General features: G+C 34.8%; 1 protein-coding gene and 1 long non-coding RNA gene across 6 annotated transcripts in view; one reads left to right on the top strand and one right to left on the bottom strand.

Annotated features, from left to right (window-relative positions):
- The window catches only part of LOC136043947 (uncharacterized), a 101,862-nt gene that overhangs the window by 32,266 nt on the left and 53,401 nt on the right, over positions 1 to 16,195 (top strand). For both annotated transcript variants that reach the window (XR_010621757.1, XR_010621756.1), the window contains exon 2: positions 9,347 to 9,596. This is a non-coding gene — a long non-coding RNA (uncharacterized LOC136043947). The remainder of the gene's footprint in view (positions 1 to 9,346; positions 9,597 to 16,195) is intronic.
- The window catches only part of LOC136043945 (tryptophan 5-hydroxylase 1-like), a 142,320-nt gene continuing 128,133 nt past the window's right edge, over positions 2,009 to 16,195 (bottom strand). For all 4 annotated transcript variants that reach the window (XM_065729018.1, XM_065729020.1, XM_065729017.1 and 1 more), the window contains 3 exons: positions 12,137 to 12,263; positions 5,431 to 5,666; positions 2,009 to 2,373 (listed from right to left, as the gene is read on the bottom strand). In XM_065729018.1, coding sequence (XP_065585090.1) covers positions 2,073 to 2,373; positions 5,431 to 5,666; positions 12,137 to 12,263 — 664 coding nt within the window. In that variant the 3' untranslated portion in view covers positions 2,009 to 2,072. The remainder of the gene's footprint in view (positions 2,374 to 5,430; positions 5,667 to 12,136; positions 12,264 to 16,195) is intronic.

The raw sequence follows: 16,195 nt of genomic DNA, 5'->3' as shown, positions 1-16,195 counted from the left end.
GCTTGACCAAAATGTGTTGATCCTAGATGTGCACCAGATGTCTGAACTAAAAAGTCTGAGCTAAGAAAAAATAAAGAGCTTGAAATACTTTTTTGTTCTGCAATGCTATAGCTGTTTATTAGATACAAAACAAATTGCACAACCAATAATCAACATTTTAAGAAATATAGTAAAGAGAGGAAATTAGAGCATAAATAAAATTGAGAATACCTTTTACACATTGGGCTATTATATTTGGAAGGTAGTAAAAGCTAATGTGATAGTGTGCCAGGGCTAAAAACCTTGCAACAGTACCAATCGGAGAAATGATTCAAAAAATAGTTTTGTCTAATGTTGGCAATTTAAGAGGCCTCTTGTTTTTTATAGTCTTTTTTTGCAAAGTAGATTTACGTCTCGAAACTCCACTTCATGTACGATAGGTCTCTATCTCGAATGAATTTCCAACATTGTCTTAAGTTCCCAAGCAGGCTTGTGAGTAGAGGTGAAGTCCAGGACCCTCCACTTCAAAATATTTGTATTATGAGGATTGCTCCCATTGTGTATTATATTTTTCTTAGAACTCGCCGATTCTTGGTATGTCTTGGTATGTCTTAGTTTGACCCCACCCACTGGAAATTATTTTACCCGCACGAAAAAAAATCTATATACCAGCCTTCTTCCATACAGTGGCGATAGTTGGACGTGTTGTGGTATATTTTTTTTTGTCACAAAAATCTAAACAAAATCCTATTTTTTCTAAACATAAGCAAAAAATAAGTAAAATAAAGAGCATCGTCGATAAAGTCTTGACACCACAATGCGCGTTTTTTAGTGATTTTCTAGGAAAACATGGATTTATTCTGTCAGTGGGAAACCTAGATCATGTTAGGTTTCTCGATGCAATCATAACGGCATATTTGATCTAGTTAGTATGTGGCACCTCAAAGTAATCCTTTCAGAAATTGTTTCAATTTTCAGATTTTCCTTCTGAAAACTCACTTCTTACTGTTAAAACTATAGTCAGCCCTTCGGCACCAAGATCAGGTCTTTCACCAAGTAAAGTAGGGACAGTAGCTGAGTATATAAAAGGAGGGCACGGTGCAGCCACCCTTATATTCTTCAGGGTTCTGGATCAAGAAAGGGCACTGGCGGGATCATTGTTTGCTAGGAAAAATAAGTCAATTTTATTGATGGAAGAGAACTGGAAAAATATGCTCGTTGATACACTACTTCCACTATCTCCACCGAAAAACTAAAATTATAAAGTCATAATAATTGATAAAATATTGTAGAGTATGTATGTAAATCTGTTAAGCCTAAAAAATCATTTACTTGTTGTAATTTGAAGGAGCATATGGAGATCCTTATATACAGGGAGATGCAATCATACCGTATTTTATTTATTGGATTTATTACAATACCAGCATTATTAAGCTACTATGCCAACTTTAGATCCCTTTGGATCCCGAAATTAGAAAATAGCTACTCCGAGTTTGAATTCCAAAGAGCATCAGCCCGGGTACTCAGACCTGATTTTAGCGAGAAATGATTTCCTGTTATACCAGTTCGATGTAAAAGTAATTTAGATTGCTCTGATTTCACACTTACTCATACCAATAAAAGAGCTTAAGACAGTAGTAAAAACTGTCAAATTATTTTGACCTGAAGAAAGTACCTATCATTTTACAAGAAGGTGAATTTTAAGATTCAAACATGACCCCCAAAAAATTGTTAAATATTTGAAATATAGAAGAGAAAAAAAGCACGTTTAGCCAAATACAATGAGGATGATACGATTGTCAGGAAGTAAGCCAAATTTTTGTAAAAAAGTAATACACGCAAGGACACTAAAGAGAAAAAAATAAGCGAAAAAAAGCACTACAATATAAGCATTCAAATTTTGTTATAACTTCATCCAGCTATTTCCAATACCAACAGATCATAGAGCCCTCAGGACTAGATAAAATATCGCTTGCTATAAAACATGTTCTGCTGTGAACTTAATACTTTAAGAAAATAAAACTGAAGGTTGAAAGGGTAAGTTTATTCTAAATCATAAGCTCCTTAAGTCGTTGAGACTCCGTTTGATGGGTTTAACGATCATGACAGTCAACAAGATGAGTTGGGGAAGATTTCCCATTTATCATCTTCTTTTCTTCTCCTGCTGTTGGGGATAATTTGACTTCGTTCTGCAGTAGCTCTGTAAGAGTGCTTGGATCAAAAGTGTCATCCATTTCATGGATTTTTTGCAATGCATTGCGAACGATGCATAAATCACCTCGAAGCTCAGAAACAAGACAAGCAATCTTTTGTGGGGAGCTCAGCGTTTCAACAGCTTGTGTGTAGGGGTTGTAACGAACTCCGAAAGGACGTTGCACAGTTGCAGCGAATTCTCTGAAAAATGAAACTAACCATTAATCCAGTTTAATATGTTATATGTTTCAAATCTAACAAACAAGGTTGCAATCTTTAGTGATTTATCGCTATTTCTAGTGTTTTTTTCATATTGTCTATACAAAAAATCACTAAATTTGCACATAAATGACTAAAATATTTGGCATAAATAATTCGGGCATGAAGTTATTTTGAAGGGGACGCCGGCACTCTCTACACTTCAATCATACAAATTGAAAAGTCTTGCGTGATCCTGGTTCAAATAAGGTACAACCTGTATAAGGGCTGTAACGAACTCCGAAAGGACGTTGCACAGTTGCAACAAATTCTCTGCAAAATGAAAGTTACCATTAATCCTGTTTAATATATTATATGTTTCAAAGCCAACAAACATGGTTGTCAAGTAAAAAACTGGATGGTTGTCAAGTCAAACATGGTTAGGCAACAAAAACTGGATTTTGGTGTCCTAGTTTTTCAATAGCTCGTTGAAGGGTCGTAATAGACTCTGAAAATGACGTCTTATAGTTGGGACAAATTCTTTGAAATATGAAAGTGACCATTATTTGATTTAAGTTTTAACATGTTGATTACAGAGGATGTGATACTGATAGCCATTGTAGCCGAGAAAAAGCTTATGCCATTTAATACTATCCAGCAAACTTAAAGTTAATTATAAAGCCAAAAAAAATATTTAGTTGTATTTAATTTTTATATTTTTTCTTTGTCTTTTAATTACATTGGATTGAAAATCATAAAATCGAATTCAATAAAAAAAATGGCACAATTGTAATATTTGTATACATTTGCTTTATACCTAGCCCATGTTCTGCATAGTAGCTTAACCAAAGCCTTTCTAAGGCTTTAAGGAATCATCTTTGTACAAATCATGTTTTTAAGGGTCAACTTTGCCCCTCTCATGTATCTGAACACAAACATATAAATGAAAACTCTTATCTTGCACTCGACGTGTTTCTGCAATAAAAAACAGAAAGACCCCCCACCCCTCCCGTTGGAATTTTTCTATAGCCGTAGAAGACTTTTCATAAACGAACTAAGCATCAAATGCTGCAGCTCAAGAAAGCTTGCAAATTATAATCTATTGACAGCAAACTGGACCTAGCGCAAAATGGTAGAAATTTGCCCTCTCCCATGTCATAGTCTGTTTTGTGCCAGTTAAAAAGGACTATTATCAATTTAAATTTGCATTTGAATGAGCCATTCGCGCTATTGTATGGCCACTGTAAGATCGTTCTTGGCGAAAACAAATAGGCCCCCTACATCACCACAAGGCAGTGTGCTCCCTATAATTGCAGAACTAAATAAACAGTTTTAAACCAATTTGATCTCTCAAAATTTTTGTTCGACACTGTTTTGATACTATTTGGCCAAAGCCGTTACTTTACAATAGAAATTGGCTGAATTTAGCTTTTCGCTGCAGCACAATCTCTTTTGTCAGCTAAAAATGAATATTATGGTTTAAGTATTTTCTTATCGTTCGATGATCAAATCTTTAAACGTATGTACATATACTATCGATATTCTTCGAGCGTGATACAGTACGTTACCCCTGGCGAGAAATAAATTCCTCACAAGAAAAAGAATCAATAAACACAAATTCCTTAACATCCCTTTGCAAAAAGAAATACAAAACTTCTCATTTTATGTATATGTCACCGTGAATATTAGCAAATTGGTGCATGTCAACATCCCCCAGAATGTCCGAAAAAATTTTTTTTCTCCTTGGATTTAGTCAGTGTTCCCACTCAACTTTTTCAATTTAGTGTGAGGTTTGATGATAACAGGCTAGGTTAGAATAGATTGGGTTTGGTTAGGTGAGGCTGGGTGAGGTTAGCTTAGGTTTTAAACAATTTCTGATATTTTAGTCCAAATTTAACCTAACCTAATTTAAACTAAGATAATCTAATTTAACTTTAGCTTTTACCATCATAGCTTGTATAAGCCTGAAAAGGCTGAATCGTAAAGCTAATTGAATCCAAGTAGAGAAAAAGGAATTTCGGAGATTAACCGGTGAATGTCGACAATAACCAGATTTCGGACATTCACGGTAGCATATATCAAATTGAAGCATTGTTTGGAGGGCTCTTAGACATGTTGAATTGAACAATGAATATCCGTTAAATTTGCACCTTTTCTTTGGTTGTTTGTGCTATTAAGTTTTGATGAACCTTTTATTTTGGAGGGGGCAAGGGTGGGGGAGAGTCGTCCCCTCAATAATGAGGGAAAAAATTATTATATATTCCATGCACCTTGACTATCTGGATATGTACCTCTCGTGCCTCCAAATAAAAAGGCTGGAGATTTGCCCCTGGTGGACAGGCCACTTGGAGAAAACGGACTGGGCTACACACCAGTTCTATTCATGCAGGCGAATATGTTAAGCAAGAACATTAAGTCAAGTAAATCAATGGCTTTGAATTTACACAAGTTTTAACTTAATTAGTTGTTCCCTCAGAATTATCTGTCAGAGATTCTGTTAGAAATTCTTGCACAATTAATGTAAAAGCTATACAAAATCATATAAGAAATCATACCCTATCTGGATACGGACCCTTTGTGCCTCCAAATAAAAAGGCTGGAGATTTGCCCCTGGTGGACAGGCCATTTAGAGAAAACCGACTGGGTTACACACCAGACTGGGCTACAATTGTCTGTCAGGGCCACAATTATTGTCAGGGCTACAATCAGTTAGATCTGTCAGTTATCTGTCAGAGATTCTGTTAGAAATTATTGCACAATTAATGTAAAAGTTATACAAAATCATATAAGAAATCATATTCTATCTGGATATGGACCCCTTGTGCCTCCAAATAAAAAGGCTGGAGATTTACCCCTGGTGGACAGGCCATTTGGAGAAAACCGACTGGGCTATACACCAGACTGGGCTACAATTATCTGTCAGGGCTACAATTATTGTCAGGGCTACAATTAAATCAGAACACCCGACTGGGCTACAATTATCTGTCAGAGATTCTGTTAGAAATTCTTGCATAATTAATGTAAAAGTTATACAAAATCATATAAGAAATCAGGACATACCTCATTTTACCTTTCGCTTTTTCAAACGAATCTGTGTAAAAATATGCATTCTGAAAGCTGGTTACAATGCACTCCTCCTTAATCACGTTTTCCGGCTCAAAGGCCTTAAGCTTTTTCTGTCCTTCAGCTGACATAACGTGGTTGATTTCTGATACGGAAGATAAAAGACCGGCTCCATAGATTCTTAGCTCCCCATCTTGGTGACAAAGACCAAACTCAACAGTAAAGAAATAAAGCTGGAACAAACACCTCTGAGTTAAAACTTTACCAACATTTAGTTTGGCTGCGGGGCTTAAAAGAAATTACGTGAATTTGTTATCAAACAGTCCGTGGTAACGAACTGTAGTAAGGAGCGACCCGGCTCGATAGTAACCAAAACTCTAAAAAACGGAATTTTGATACCAATAGCTACATCAAAGGAATTAAATTTTAATGCTGATTTTAAATTAAATAAAAAAACAAGTTTTTTTGACTAAAAGTAAGGAGCGACATTAAAACTTAAAACGAACAGAAATTACTTCGTATATGAAAGGGGCTGCTCCCTCCTCAACGTCCCACTCTTTACGCTAAAGTTTTTTACTCTTTTAAAAAGTAGATTTGAGAGAAAGAATCAAACTTTAAAGTAAAGAGCGGGGCGTTGAGGAGGGATCAGCCCCTTTCATATATGAAGTAATTTCTGTTCGTTTTAAGTTTTAATGTCGCTCCTTACTTTCAGTTAAAAATAAACTTGTTTTTTTCTTTGGTATTTACGTTGGTATTTCTTTGGTACTTTCCATTTGGTATTTACGCTTAGGTTTTTTACTGCTTTAAAAATTAGAGTTGAGAGAAACAGTCAAACTTTAGCGTAAAGAGGGGGGCGTTGAGGAGGGAACGGGCCCTTTCATGTACGGAGTAATTTCTGTTCTTTTTAAGTTTTAATAGTTTAAATTTTTTTTTATTGAATTAATGATAAAATATAAGGGTACAAGGGCAAACATACACTAGAGAAAACTAACCTGTTTCTCTGGATGCTTGAATTATGCAGACTTACCTTAGTTTGGGTAAGTCTTTTTTGCAGAAACTGAATTTCAGCTAGGGGGCAAACTCAGGTCTGGAATGGGGGGGGGGTGTAAATATGGTCGGGAGGGGGAGTTGCTTTCTTATTAATGATGATATTTGTTAATGATCTGCCAAATAATGGAAATAATTTACTGTCAAGATTACATCTTTAGCCCCGTATAAAACGGCTGATGCTTAATCAAATGGTTCAATCTGCCTTTTTGTGATTGATTCGGCTCTCAAATTAGTTATCAGTGACAATTGAATAGCATCTTATGACTATTAGATGTAATTTGTTCTGGAATATATTATACATACGTCCCATAATATGTTATATTTTCACTTTTGGATGCAGAGGGTTGAAAGAAGTGGATTAAAGAATTTGTTATGTATTCTAGGCATATTATGCGCTCAAGATTATATTATATTTTCCATTATATGTTATATTTTTGTTTTCAAATGCAAAAATGGTTGAAACCTAGCAAATAGCGAAGCATGGTTTTTAGTAACGAGGAGTTTTTTGTATTTTTTTTTTTATTAAATGTTGTAAGCAGAAATTATCATTTTCACATCATTTAAGTATGCTAACTATTATTTTGAATAATCTTGATAGTTCAGAGGTATTTTGAAAACTAATTTGCCGCAATTTCGAAAAAGAGCTTGAGACCCTACGAAACTGATGTCGGATCGACATAAAAGTACACCATTGGGATCGCCTATACACGAAACACACAGCCCCCCACCTTGAACAATAAGGAAAATTACTTTTTGAATGGGTAGCACTGATGGGTCTTCTTTTTTTTTCTTGATTTGATTTTTTTTTTGCCGCTAGCAGGTCATTGAAACATCATGGAGAGCTGTTCAGAGGCTCATTTCAAAAGCTAGTTTTTATATCTACGTGCTTTATGTAAATTTGTCTTAATAATACCGTCATAAAGTGCCTTATTGAATCAAAGTTTTGCTTTTCATGCCGCATCCACAGTGGAAAGGATATGAAGTATGAAAAGGATACCGTTCAAATTTTCATGGTCAAAAGCCTCGAACCTGAATTTTACAATATTCCTTCTGGTATACTCTTGCTCCCACGCCCCCTAGTAAGTTTCAAACTTACGAACAGTTGCAGAGTTTGATAAGTCAAGCACTCATATTGAAATTGTTCAGTAGAAAACATTCAAGTAAAAAACCTTGGATTAATATTATGATTTTGAAGCAAATAAATGTAAGAGATAAAGTTGTTTAGAGCTTAAATAATTAACCCGACACAAGAAAATAAGCAATTACATAAAATTTGTCGAAATAGGTTGGACACAATTTTAAGAAATGAAAAAGCGAAATATTTTGAGAAAAAGATTAAGGAGGTCGAAGTAAGCACAAAGATAACCTGGGGACTAATAAAAGAAGCGATTGGATTAAAAATAAATAGTGTACCTCATGAATTACTTAGTGCGATGGGAGAGACTTTGAATTTTGAAAAAGATATATGTAATGAATTTCAGAGTTATTTTTAGAATATTGGTCCGAATCTAGCTATGTCAGTTGTACCTGATAGTGGCAATCGGATGTTCGAGTCCTTACTGAGGGGCCTGATTGATGTATCTCTTAACTTAAGACTTGTAGCAGTGAATGAAATTAAAAAAAATTATTGATGGGTTGAGTTGTAATTCATCTGGTAGTGATCACATTACTTGAAAACTCTTAAATTTGTTGTCCCTGTTATATCTGAAGTTTTATTTGAAATTAATTTATGGATGTTTTCGTCAAGGAGAATTCCCAGATTGTTTTTAAAGTTGCCCATGTAATTCATAAGGGTGGTATTCAAAATAGCCCAGGAAACTATAGACCGATATTTTTGGAAGTTTTAATATTGATGGTTAATCTCAAATATCCTCAAATCAAAATGTACTGGAAGGCACAGCACCGTGTAAACCAGATATCAGAAAATACTGGGAAAACCCGTTTCTTAACTCTAAGAAGGAGTCTAAAATTTGTTGTAGATGTGGATATTTCTGACGAAACTAAGAAGAACAATCGACTGTGGAGAGTTCAATCAATTATATCAAATAAATCAATCAATCAATCAATTATAGACCGTTTCCGTACCGTTTGCTTTTCTTTCCTGAGGGACATTCAATTGATTTTTTCAATTGCTCAATTGATGAGTAGATGATCCCTTTTTACGGGAAAACGTCGTTAAGGCAGTATGTACCCAATAAGCCAAACCCCATCGGCCTCAAAAACTTTGTTTTGGCGTATCCGAATGGTGACGTGGCCTTGCAGCTGGAACCGTCCTCAGGCTTTCTCAAACTCTCCCACCTGGATTTAACCTCTAGTTTGATCGATTTTTCAACTCAACGAAAGAACTCGACCTTCTGTGCAAAATGCAGATAAATGCAACTGGCACAATCATACGAAATAGATTTTGAAAAGAGCCCATACGTCTGAAGCCGGGAGAAAGAAATGAAGAAGAAAGGGAAACGGTCTGGCGTTGCTTTTGTAGAAGAAAATCGGAAGCTAGCCATCACGGAATGGTTTTATTCAAGAATTGTGACATTAGGCGATAATTGCAAGGCAGTAGAAGAAGAGACAACAGTGGGGAGATGGGGGAAAAGTAGGGGAAGTATATCACAACCTCTTTCCCAAGGTCCGTAGTTAACTTCAACAAATACATGGGCAGAGTGGACATGGCTGACCGTATGATTAGTTACTACCGATTTGTTCCCAGAACTAGAAAATGGATCGTAAGATTCATTTTCATTCATAAGATTCATTATTTTATTGATGCGGTATGCTCAAATGCTTATATCGAAATGCAGACTCATGAAAAAAAATAGCAGGCCAAGCTTGAACAAACACATCTTATATTGTTTTTACGTTGCAGAGTAGCTTCTCTGTTGAGCGGAGCCAGAGCCGTATGATGAGGAAGATGACGACTGTGAAGTACTTTTGGCTGGTAATTTTATCACCGCCTGAAAGGGTTATAGAAGCTATTCACTTACCAAACTATCACAACATTAGGAACGCAAAGAGGTGCCGCCCTCCTGGCTGCTCAATGAAGACAAGGTGGTGCTGTTTTGAATGTAAAGTGTTTCACTTGTTGGTGACAGAAACTACTTTTCTTGCTTCCACCGGTAAGTACTGGTAGAAAAGGGATTTCCTGCTTCTTTCTCTTGAAAAAATAAAAGTGTTATATAGTCAACATTTATGTTTGATTTTCTTGGTTAGGAGCCGATGTCCATGGGAGTGAACAGTGGTTTTTGGAGAGGGGGGGGGGGAGTTGAAAAATTTTGGAGATCATTTTTGAAATCAGTGGGGGTTTTTAACACTAGTTATGCAAAAATCACGCGTCTTCAATGCCCATATCTATGCCGGTAGCCAGGAGTCTAAGAAAATCATGTACGAATTTATTTCTCTTTTCCTCTGTATCTTTGCAGACGGAAAAAATAACGCTTCTTCATTCTAGATTGAAAAATAAGCAAGTTCAATTAAATTAAGTAATTCTGGTCTAAAGTTGATTTTCTTCTTCCTGTTTATCCTTCACAGACTCATGCGCTAAACTAACATGTTCCTTAATCCGTTGTAATTTTGCTTTGTCATCTAACAGCAGATTTCGTCACCTATGCAATTCAATGTGATCTTTGTTGTTTCTCGCTCCAAGCCTTTTTCTTTAGCTGTTCAAAATCATTTGTCATCTTGTGTAATTTTGCATGCGTGATAAATACTAAAAACTATGCGACAACACCCGGGGGATTTGGTGTCATTTAGGCTCTTGAAGTGCATATAAATATGACATCACTCATGATGTTTTTCCTCTTCAGAATTAAGGTTCTACGCTGATTTCTCAAACTTGTTACTTATCTAGATCAGTTTTTCAGGCCAGGAAATCCCAGGGTGCTAATTAAAAAAAAGAGAAGAATATGGAGCTATTTTCACAAAAAATTGGTAAATAAATACCTATATAAATGCATACATAGTTGATTCTTATAAAGACAGTAGACAGGACAATATTTTATAAGCACTTAATTTTATAATCTACCTCAAAAATGTCCAGGATAGTAAATCTCATAGACTCTATGTAAAAAAAAAATTACAGATTTTTTTAAAGGGAAAACTTAAAAGGGGTGTGAAGTAAAGCTTACCTTTAATGTCTTTCAGAACAAAAACTCATGTTGATGTATATAGATCTTTCGCCTACGTTGGACAGAAATCTATCTATAAGGTTTGTTTGTATTTTTTCAAAACCATAAAAACTTTTGTGATGAAAGTAAAGAGTAAACTTGAAACATAAAACAAAAAAATTACTGCCTCTTCGCTTGTGTAATATATTTTTCAAAAACTGTTCCGAATAAACTGGCTTGTAACATTTCCTTATATTTGTAGAATATTGAAAAACAAGCACTTTGCTGAAAGTTAAGCGTGGTCAAGTTTCTTATAAAATTAAAATCACACAGCAAAAGAGTATTAAGCCTTATAAATTAATCTTTTATTTTCTGTAGAGTACTTACGGATTTTCCACTTGTTGCGTCAGTTTTGCGTTTTCAGTAAAGTATTGTGTTTTCAATACTTTTCCAAAAAACAACAGGTTGATTAGCGACTACTTCTAAAATAAACGCTTTACATGTAAAATTTAGATGCAGTTTTTTAGGCCGTTTAATGCCATATTTTAAATCATATGTGAAGGCGTTTAGAGTATGTATTTATTCATTTCAAGTGGCGCTGAATGACACTGAATGTATTGACAGAGATAAAGACAGTTGATACCGATAGTGAAAAACAATATCGACAGTTATTTTAAGCCTTACAAAGTAGATTTGATTATGTTTTTTGTTTTTTGTTTTTTTCAATAGTATAGAGACAACAACTGATTGATTGGAACCATCCATTGGCACCATGATTAATATTTACTATCAGTAAATTTTACAGATTTACGAGATTACTATTTACTAGACTATTTACTATAAAAATGTTGACTATTAGTGTATTGAATTTACTATACTATTTTTATTTACTACACTGATATTATTACAAATATTACGCTATTAATTATTACTAGACTATTTACTATTACTATACTATGTGCTATTTACCGTACTATTTACTAAACTATTTACTAAACTATTTACTATAATACTATTGCTCTTTTCCATCAGACCTTTTCTTCTTGACCTCATCACCTGATACATCTATATATATAAACAATCATACAAGCTCTAGAAAGGAAGGTTAAGTGGACTGGACACATTTTTCATTCATTCACGATTCAAGAGTGATTTTCTCTGACGCAAAACAAACACCTATTGTAATCATTTACTGTAAATTAAAACATTTTGATCTTCAAGCTTTCCTAATAATGATGTTGACGAGGAAACTGCGGGACTCGTCAACTAAACTAATCCAAAAGATCTGGTGAGCCGTCTAGGGTCAATTTAGCCATCACCTTTCGTCTTATTTTTTGCTTTACGAATTTTCCTCGCCTGGAAACCTATAGGCAAATAGCTTACATCTAATTATCAATAATGTGTTAAAAAGTAAGCTACCAATGGAAGTGGCACCCAGAAGGCTGCGTACCCAGAAGTTTTGATCCTTAGTAAAAGGTACCACAAAGCTGGGGGTATGCCAGTATTATTGCCTACGTCAGAAACATTACTAAAAAAAAAGATTGGTTACTTACTGTTGCAAGTCTTTTGAGTTCTTCATCGGAGGCACCCAATGAAGCAAGTCCGATTTCTTGAGAAAACTGGGCAAAGCTTGGGTCAGCCAATAATGGCATGTGTCCAAGCAGCTCATGACAGCAGTCCCTGGAAAAAAAACACAACTAATTCACAGGCTATAGTAAGTCAAACCTAAAAATAGAATTTTTTATTGGGTTGCAGACAGCCACTTTCCGTCATGGAGATTAAAATTAGAAATCATTTAGAACAAGTTTATGGATGAAAATTCTTGCTTTTAAGGCTATTAACAGATGACTTAATGTTTACAGTGACAGTTTCTTTGTCAAATTTTTGGGTGGGCAGAAAAATTTGCTATAAGAAAATATATTTTAAATTTCTAATGAAGCCAAAAACTATTTGTGGCAGTAAAAGATAAATTACAAGTTTATATTAGACAAACTGAAAGAAAATATGTTAATTACACATATAATTATATAAGTACGAAAAATATGATGCAATTTCTAGGGTTTTAAAGAAAGAAGATTAGGATGGCTAGACTACATTCTACGAGTGAAGGACAACAGATTGCCAAAGGTTGTGCTTTTTAGCTATTCGTCTGGGGCCAAACAAAGAGCAGGTAGTCCCAAAATAGTATGAGAATAGGTCGTAAGAGGAGGACTTAAAGAAAATTAGGACCAGATGGGAGAAAAAAAATCCAAAAAATCAAAAAATTCAAACCATTATGTTCTATTTGACGAAACAATTCTAATTAGCAATGACCTAGGAATCAAACAAACTGTCCACTAGGCAATTGAAATCAAACGAAATTTAGACAGTAATACATCCCTAAATAGAGACTTGGGTAAATACACACTCAACCCTATGTATACGAAATTAATTATAGAAAGAACCTAATTCAAAATAAACAAAAATAGGAACGAATAAAAACAATCCCAATCCCAAATGAACTACAAGATTAGCTGCGGAGAAGGAAAATATCTCAATAATAATTTTTTCAAATTTTTTTATAAATACAATTAGTGAAATGAATAAAGCTTTTTAGCTTGTAAAATGTTAGCTTTTATCACGCAGTCTCCGCTGAACTTTTCGTTAAGAAATAATGCCTAGGCTATTTTAAAAATTGATTTTTAACCGAGAACTTAAATTGTGAGTGTGTTATTGTTTATTATTTTATTTGCTGAAGACGGCCCTTAGATATAGGGCCGAAAAATTGAAATAGATTTTTGTTCATTCACTGTCTTGGGAAAGAAGTCCTCATTATTCTCTCTTCTGTATTTGTATTATGGAAAGGCAGTGTGGTCTTCGTCAATTGACCTTGAATTTTTTGATTTTGGGTTTCAATCAATTATACGGCTAACAAAGCTTGTGCTGGACAGAGAACACTTGAACAGCTTTTTAGCTTATAAAACAGCGCTTTCAAATGTTTAATTCGCATTAGGGATTTAGGGGTACACCAGGCAAAAAAAGCAATTCAGATGATAAATTTATGATCCGATTTTTTCTGTTTCTCCATGTACTAGTTAAAAATGAAATAGATTTCAATATGGACTAACTGCTCTATCATACCAATATTTATCATACCAATATGTATACCAATATGTATTATACCAATATGTATTATACCTATTTGTATACCAATATGTATCATACCAATATGTACTAACTCCTCTATCATACCAATATATATTATACCAATATGTATCATACTAACATGTACTAGCTGCTCTAATCATATTGCATGTTCAGGCAAAGAGGCATTCGTGAGGGAAGCAAAAACGAAATACAATGGCGTATTGTACTTTTTAAAGGTGATGATAATATCACTTTATTTGGTTCTAAAAACGTATCTTGATTTCAAGTGAAGTTAGCCTGATTTTTGACAGACAAAAATAGAAACACTGCATTTAAATTTGAAATAGCCTTGCTAACTAGTTTTCTATCTTTCTAGAAGGAGATGTCTATTTTTATAGAAGGAGGCTATCTTAGCTCCTTCAGTTTCATATTTTCTTAATTTATAAGATCTTATTTGAATTTTATTTTAATTTTGAATTTTTCTTCAGATACTTTAATTTTATTTTAAAATTAAATCTAAACTAATTGTTAGTTTAATTTTAGTTTTAAAATCCAATTTTGTTTTTCAAATCGGGCATTTGAACCAAATATTCTGAGACCTAACTTTACTTAAATGCCATCTATCTAGAAACAGTTCGATTATGCTGGATTGAGTTTTGCTTGTTGAAAATGTCCCATTTTGAGAGAGGCAAGACTATAGTGTTGTCCATAGGAAAGGCCACAAAGCTTCGATATTTTATGCTGTTTTTTTACAAAGAGCCATTTCATATGGAAGAGACGGTCACATAAACTTTGAAGAGGCCCTTCTAATTGAAAATCGAATTTTCAAGCCCTTTTTAAAAGTCGAAAGTGATTTGAGGGAAACTAGCCCCCCCCCCAGCCCTTTTCTTGCCCAAATGCATCTAATCAAAATTTTGAGATAGACATTTTGCTCAAAATACTTCAAAGGTCAAGTATCTATGCTTCTGGAGTTAACAAAACTGGCCACAGCCCGCTATTGTAAGGGCTGTATGTTACGCAAGTTTTTCATTGTCAGCATATAAGGTTTTTATGGAAGGGGTGGCCATATAACTTCGGAAGAGGCTCATTAGATTTGAAATGGAAAATCCAAGCTCCCTTTTTAGAGACAAAAGTGATCGGAGAGCAACCAACTCCCACTCCGTATTTTTTCCCCCAAATGCATCCGATCAAAATTTTGAGATATTATTCTGCCGAAAATAGTCCGAAAGTCAAAGAACTATAGTTCCGGGTTTAATAACCCCCAGGCCTCGGGACAAGGGCTATAAATTATGCTAGTTGCCTTTTGTTAAAAAATAAGGTTATGCTTCTGGTCAAAATTTTTACACAGCCAATTTGCTCAAAATAGTGCAAAGACCAGATAACTATGCTGCCGGGGTTGAACCCTCCCTATCCCTCGGTCATACCCGTAAATTATACAATTCGCTTAGTATTATTATATAAGGTCTTTGTGGAAGGGGTGGTCGCATAAACTTCGGTTGAAAATCGAAAGTTTTAGTGCCTTTTTTAGAGACCAAAGTATTTAAAGGGAAACAAGTACTCCCCAACATCCTTTTTACCCAAATGTACAAAACTAAAATTTTGAGAGGGTCGCTTCGTTCAAAATAGTTCAAATATATAGTCACAATAGTTCAAATAAATAATAACTATGCCTAATACCTCCGGGATTGAAACACCTCCCACCAGTTTCTGGGCAACGGCTATAAGTTATGCAATCTGTTCATTTTCATACAGTTTGTGGTAACGAACTATAGTAAAGAGCGACCCGGCTCAACCTAAACTCTGGAATTTTGATACTAATAGTTACATTAAAGGAATCAAATTTTAATGCTGATTTTAAATATATAAGTTTCATCAAGATTAGTCTTACCCATCAAAAGTTACGAGCCTGAGAAAATTTGCCTTATTTTAGAAATTAGGGGGAAACACCCCTTAAAATTCATACAATCTTAACAAAAATCACACCATCAGGTTCAACGTATCAGAAAACCCTACTGCAAAAGTTTCAAGCTCCTATCTATAAAAATATGGAATTTGTATTTTTGCCAGAAGACGGATCAATGATGCGTGTTTATTTGTTTGTTTTTTTTCTCTTTTTCCCAGAGGTAATCGTATCAACCCAGTGGTACTAGAATATTGCGAGAGGGCTCAATCGAACGGAAATTAAAAGTTTTAGTGCCCTTTTTAGGTGACCAGAAAGATTCGAGGGCACTTAGGCCCCCTCCCACGCACATATTTTCCACAAAATCACCAAATCAAAATTACAAGATAGCCATTCTGTTCAACTTAGTCCAAAACCTATTAAACATGTCTTTGGGGATGACTTAATCCCCCAAAGTCCCCGGGGGAGGGGCTAATGGTTATCATGAAGTGTACAGACATTTTCAGGGGAACTATTTTGCTTCAGGGTGGGAGTTGGCCGGGGGAGGGGGTTACATGGGAGGATCTTTCCATGGAGGAATTTTTCA

The sequence above is a fragment of the Artemia franciscana genome, chromosome 2 (assembly GCF_032884065.1).
Source record: "Artemia franciscana chromosome 2, ASM3288406v1, whole genome shotgun sequence".
NCBI lineage: Eukaryota > Metazoa > Arthropoda > Branchiopoda > Anostraca > Artemiidae > Artemia > Artemia franciscana.
This window is presented reverse-complemented; position numbering and strand designations above follow the sequence as displayed.